The sequence below is a fragment of the Carlito syrichta genome, unplaced genomic scaffold (genome assembly GCF_000164805.1).
Source record: "Carlito syrichta isolate Samal-C Ts95f unplaced genomic scaffold, Tarsius_syrichta-2.0.1 Scaffold89783, whole genome shotgun sequence".
Taxonomy (NCBI): Eukaryota; Metazoa; Chordata; class Mammalia; order Primates; family Tarsiidae; genus Carlito; species Carlito syrichta.
This window is the reverse complement of record NW_007033879.1, coordinates 20,652-26,085: the sequence shown is the minus strand read 5'-3', so window position 1 is coordinate 26,085 and position 5,434 is coordinate 20,652. Positions and strand designations below refer to the sequence as shown.

The 5,434-nt window shown below is 56.2% G+C and overlaps 1 protein-coding gene across 1 annotated transcript in view; it reads left to right on the top strand.

The window, feature by feature from the left end:
- Positions 1 to 964: 964 nt before the first annotated feature.
- The window catches only part of HOMER3 (homer scaffolding protein 3), a gene marked incomplete at its 5' end in the record, with an annotated part of 5,629 nt that continues 1,159 nt past the window's right edge, over positions 965 to 5,434 (top strand). Inside the window, 4 exons of the mRNA XM_021712470.1 lie at positions 965 to 1,239; positions 1,729 to 1,860; positions 4,520 to 4,627; positions 5,409 to 5,430. Of these exons, the coding sequence (XP_021568145.1) occupies positions 965 to 1,239; positions 1,729 to 1,860; positions 4,520 to 4,627; positions 5,409 to 5,430 (537 nt within the window). The remainder of the gene's footprint in view (positions 1,240 to 1,728; positions 1,861 to 4,519; positions 4,628 to 5,408; positions 5,431 to 5,434) is intronic.

Here is a 5,434-nt window from a genome sequence, read left to right as displayed (position 1 = left end):
CTGCTCATGCACGCTTGGGGGCCCGGGGAAGGAGCAGGACGTCCCCCCGCAGCGCGTGCCTGGACGGAGGTCGGAGCCGCGTCCCGGTCCTGGGTTCTGCCCCGCCCCCGCGACGTGCTCGGGGCCTGCCGGCTCCTGTGTCGTGTCTTCACAAGGCCGGGGGCTCCCTGGGGATTTGGGCTGACTCCGAGGGGTGCCTCCGCCCCAGGGCGGGAGCCGAGGGGTCCCTCTGAGGGTTTCGCGAGGAACTGGCCTCCCTGTGAGCTCTTGTCGACGCCCCGCTTCGGGACGGAAGGCCCTGCTTCGGGGCGTCGCGGGTGGATGTGGCAAACTGCAGAACGGCGTTGGCCGCGGCCTCCGAGGCCCGGCCCGTGGATGGAGGGAGCGTCCCCGCCGGTCCGATCACCAGGGCAGTGAGGGGTCACGTTGCGATGTCGGGGGCCGCCTGGCTCCTCTCCGAGCGCCGTCTCCTGCTCAGGGTGTTCCTGGACGGCCCCAGATGAAGAAGGAGGGGGTCCTCTTGCTCTGAGTGATCTAAAAGGATTCTCTTGCTTTTTCGAGTGCAGTGGCGCAGTCATGGCTCACTGCAGCCCTGACCTCCTGGGCTCGGCCAGCCCTCCTACCTCAGCCTCTTGAGGAGCTGGGACTACACGCACCACCATGCTCGGCTGAATTTTTATTTTGTGGAGATGGGGTCCTGCTGTGTTGCCCAGGCTAGTCTCAAACTCCTGGGCTCCAGCGATCCTCCCCCATCGGCCTCCCAAAGTGCTAGGATTACAAGCCAGAGGCACCACGCCTGGCCTTCTCTTGCCTTTTTGATTGAAGTTTTGTGAATGGTGCACCTGGTGGTGGGGCCTGAGATGGGGCCGGCCTGGCCTTCCTCAGCTGAAGGGACACTCACAGGCCCCCTCTCTCCCCAGGGGCCAAAGCCGCAGCTCCTGCTACCCCTCTGGCTGCCCTTTAGAGCCCGTCCAGCCCAGCCTGACCAATGTCCACAGCCAGGTGAGCTCCTGCCTTGCCCTGCCTGGCCCTGAGCTTCCTAGCCGGGCTCTGGCCTCTTCTGACACCCTCTCCCCACGCAGGGAGCAACCCATCTTCAGCACACGGGCGCATGTGTTCCAGATTGACCCAACCACCAAGCGCAATTGGATCCCAGCGGGCAAGCACGCCCTCACAGTCTCCTACTTCTACGATGCCACCCGCAATGTCTACCGCATCATCAGCATCGGGGGCGCCAAGGTCCAGCAGGGTCTGGAGGGGGCCTAGGCACGGAGGTCCTGGCGGTGGGCCTGGATCTGGGGGCTGCCTTGCTGTGTGCCTCTGGGGGTGGGAAACCCCAGCCTTCCTGGACCTCAGTCTTTCTGCCTCTTGAAATAGCTCAGAGCAAGGACCTTGAGACCCTAAAACAAGTTGATACCTGGGGGCTTTATGGAATTTTTTTTTTTTTTGAGATAGAGTTTTGCTCTGTCATCCAGGCTGGAGTGAAGTGACGTGATCTTGGCTCACTCCAACTCCTAGATTCGAGTGATCCTCCTGCCTCAGCCTCCCGAGTAACTGGGTCTACAGGTGCCCCCACACCTGGCTCATTTAAAATAATTTTTACAGAGATGCGTGTCTCGCTATGTTGCCCAGGCTGGTCTCAGACTCCTGGCTCAAGCATCCTCTTGCCTCAGCCATGTTTGCTATTACCGGTCCTGTCAACCTTGAACTTTGCCCCCTCCCCGCCAGGCCATCATCAACAGCACTGTCACCCCCAACATGACCTTTACCAAAACCTCCCAGAAGTTCGGGCAGTGGGCGGACAGTCGCGCCAACACCGTCTATGGCCTTGGCTTTGCCTCTGAGCAGCATCTGACACAGGTGGGCCTTGTGGGGGGAGGAGCTGGTGGGGCTGGGCAGGTCCCAGGCCTCCATCTTCCAGGTTCCCTGGCTTGGGTCCTAGTTGTTGTTTTAATTTTGGACACACTCTGCCCCTCTTTGGGGCATCCAGAGAGTGGCTGGGCTGAGGTGGGCGCTTCTCCACATGCCCAGCAGTACCCTCACCATCGCCTCCTTCCACTCTCGGCTATCACCCAGGCTGCAGTGCAGTGGCACAATCACAGCCACTGCAGCCTCGACCTGCTGGGCTCAGGCAATCCTTCTACCTCAGTCTTCCAAGTGGCTGGAACTATAAGCACCTGTCACCAGGCCCGGCTAATTTTTTGATTTATGGTAGAGACAGGGTCTCACCATGTTGCCCAGGCTGGTTTCGAACCCCTGGGCTCAGGCAATCTTCTTGCCTAGGCCTCCCAAAATGTTGGGATTACAGGTGTGAGCCACTGTGTCCGGCCCCAGGCTGGTCTTGAACTTCTGGACTCAAGCCATCCTTCTGTCTTGGCCTCCTAAAGCACGGGGATTATAGATGTGAACCACCCTGCCCTGCCTTTATATTGTGTTTATCCACTGTTTTCTTTTTGGTGAGTAGCTCTCTACATGCCTTGCTGAAGTCATGCCTTGTCTTCTCTTAGAAGCTTTATAATTTACCTTTCTAATTTAGGTCTTGAATTAATTTCCATGGGTGTTACAAGGTAGGGGTTGAGATTCATTTTTTTCCCCACGAGTACTGAAGTGGGCTGTGTTGTTTAGTTTTTAGAGACAAGGTATCACTTTGTCACCCAGGTGGGAGTACAGTGGTGAGATCATAACTTACCGCAGCCTTGAACTCATGGTCTCAAGCAATCCTCCCATCTCAGCTTTCTGAGTAGGTGGGACTACAGGTGCATGGCACCACAGCTGGCTGATTTTTCACTTTTTGTAGAGTCAGGGGTATCCTTATGTTGCCCAGGCTGGTCTCAAACTCCTGAGCTCAAGCAATCCTCCCGCCTTGGCCTTCCAAAGTGCTGGGATTACAGGCATGAGCCACCATGCCTGGCCATGGGCAGTTTTTTGAAAAGATCATTTTCAGCTAAGTGTGGTGGCTCACTAATCCCAGCACTTTGGGAGGTGGAGGTGAGATGATTGCAAGTCCAGGGGTTCAAGACCAGCCTGGGCAACTTGGCACAAGACCTTGTCTCTACAATAAATCAAAAAATTAGCCGGGCATGGTGGCAGGTACCTGTAGTTCCAGTACTTGTAAGGCTGAGGCAGAAGGATCACCTGAGCCCAGCAGGTCGAGGCTGCAGTGGCCGTGAGTGTGCCACTGAACTCCAGTCTGGGTAACAGAGTGAGACTCTGACTCAAAAAAAAAAAAGGACAATTTTCCTCTAATGAATTGTGCCAATGCCTTGTACAAACCAAGTGGCTATTTGTTAATATTTTCTTTAAAAAATTATTTACTTTAGCCAGGCTCGGTGGCTCAGCCTGTAATCCCACACCTTGGGAGGCTGAGGTGAGTGAATTGCCTGAGCCCGCGGGTTCGAGACTTGGCTGGGCAACTTGGTGACACCTCATCTCTACAATAAATCAAAAAAAATTAGCCAGGCATGGTAGCGCACGCCTGTAGTTCCAGCTACTTGGAAGGCTGAGGCGGAAGGATCGCAGGAGCCCAGCAGGTCGAGGCTGTGGTGGCTGGGAGCGGCCACTGCACTCCAGTTTGGGCGACAGAGTGAGACTCCAACTAAAAAAAAAAAAAAAATTATTTATTTTTAGAAATAGGGTCTCACTATGTTGCCCAGGTTGGGCTTGAACTCCTGGTCATGAGAGATCTTCTTGCCCGAGCCTCCCAAAGTGCTGGGATTATAGGCATGAGCCACTGTGCCTGGCCTTAAAAAATTGTTTTTATTAGTTTATTTTTATTAGATTTATTTTTAAATTGGAAAAAAGGTCTTAGCCTATCGCAGCTAGAAAACTGGTATTGCTTGTTATAGGTGGTAGGCATTTATACAAGGGAAACAAGAAGGGGGTGTCTTTTTCACAGAGCCTGAACCTACTCTCTGGGTAGGGATATTAGCAGGTGTTAAAGACAGATCAGCACCGACCCAAGGCTCTCTCTGTTGAAGTGAGCCTGACAGAGAGGAAAGGGAACTTGCGTTCTCAGCATGGCACACTGTGCTTAATGCCATCTCAGAGATTTCACACCACCCGCCCACCCACCATGGTACCTGCTGTGCTCATGGGGGGACGTTGTTTTCCAAACCTAGGGGATAGGCACAGTTCTGAAGTTCCCTTCCAAAGTGATGGGGCTAGCCAGGCGTGGTGGCTCATGTCTCTAATCCCAGAAGTTTGTGAGGCAAGGCGAAAGGATTGCCTGAGCCCATGGGTTCGAGACCAGCCTGGGCAACATGGTGAGGCCTCGTCTCTACAATAAATAGAAAAAAAATTAGCTGGGCATGGTGGCACATGCCTGTAGTTCCAGCTACTTGGAAGGCTGAGGCGGAAGGATTGCCTGAGCCCAGCAGGTCAAGGCTGGGCAACAGAGTGAGACTGACTCAAAACCAAAAAAAACCCCAAAGTGACGGGCAGTGGCTAGGTGAGGGTGACTAGTGTGTGTGGGGGGGTGCAGCTGGTGTCTCAACTGTCTCTTTCTCCCTCTCCTCCCCAGTTTGCTGAGAAGTTCCAGGAAGTGAAGGAAGCAGCCAGGCTGGCGAGGGAGAAATCTCAAGATGGAGGGGAGCTCACCAGCCCAGCACTGGGGCTCACCTCCCATCAGGTCAGCATTTCCTGCCCCCCACACCCACCTGGGCACCCCTGAAGCAGCTGGGCACTGTGCTGGCACCCAAGACCAAATGCTCCCAGATGGTAAAGAGACCTGTGGCAGGGACCACAGGGGAGGGGTGTGGGAGCATGTCATGGGGGTCTGGCCCCAGCCTGGGGTCAGGGAGGACATCCAGTAGGTACCGGTGACGAAGCAACTCAGATGGCAGAACTGAAGACTGGAGGTGGAAATGGCTCCGTGTGGGGCAAAGCAGGAAACTGCCCCTGGGTGTTTTCTTGCATTAGTGTACTCGGCACCGTCTGTGGGCCGGGCCCAGGTGGATTACAGATATGGAAAAGCAGGCTGGCCTCCACCCTCAGGGCCCATGGTCCAGGCAATGGGGTGGGTCAGAAACCAGAAATCCGGCCTGGCAGGGCTTCCTGCTGGAATCTTAGATGGCATGTCGGAACTGGAGCATTGCTTTCAGGCTGTCCCTGCCCCCTTTTACAGATGGCGAGTATCCGCAGGTGTAGACCAGCCTGCCTCTGGTTTGCCCCTGGGGAGTTGGTGAGGGCCCAGGCCGGCAAGGGGGGAGGAGCGGGCACAGACCCCCCGCCCAGCGGCACGGGGAGCCATGGATGGTGTGTGAGCAGGGGAGGCACGCGCCTGGATCATGTGCTGGAAAGGACCTGCCGGGGTCCGTGGGCCGCTGGCGTCGTGCCCCCAGGGCCTGGCTTTCTAAGCTGTCCTTGACGGCAGCCACCGCTCGTGACCGTGCCCTTTGCCCCACGCCCAGGTGCCCCCGAGCCCCCTCGTCAGCGC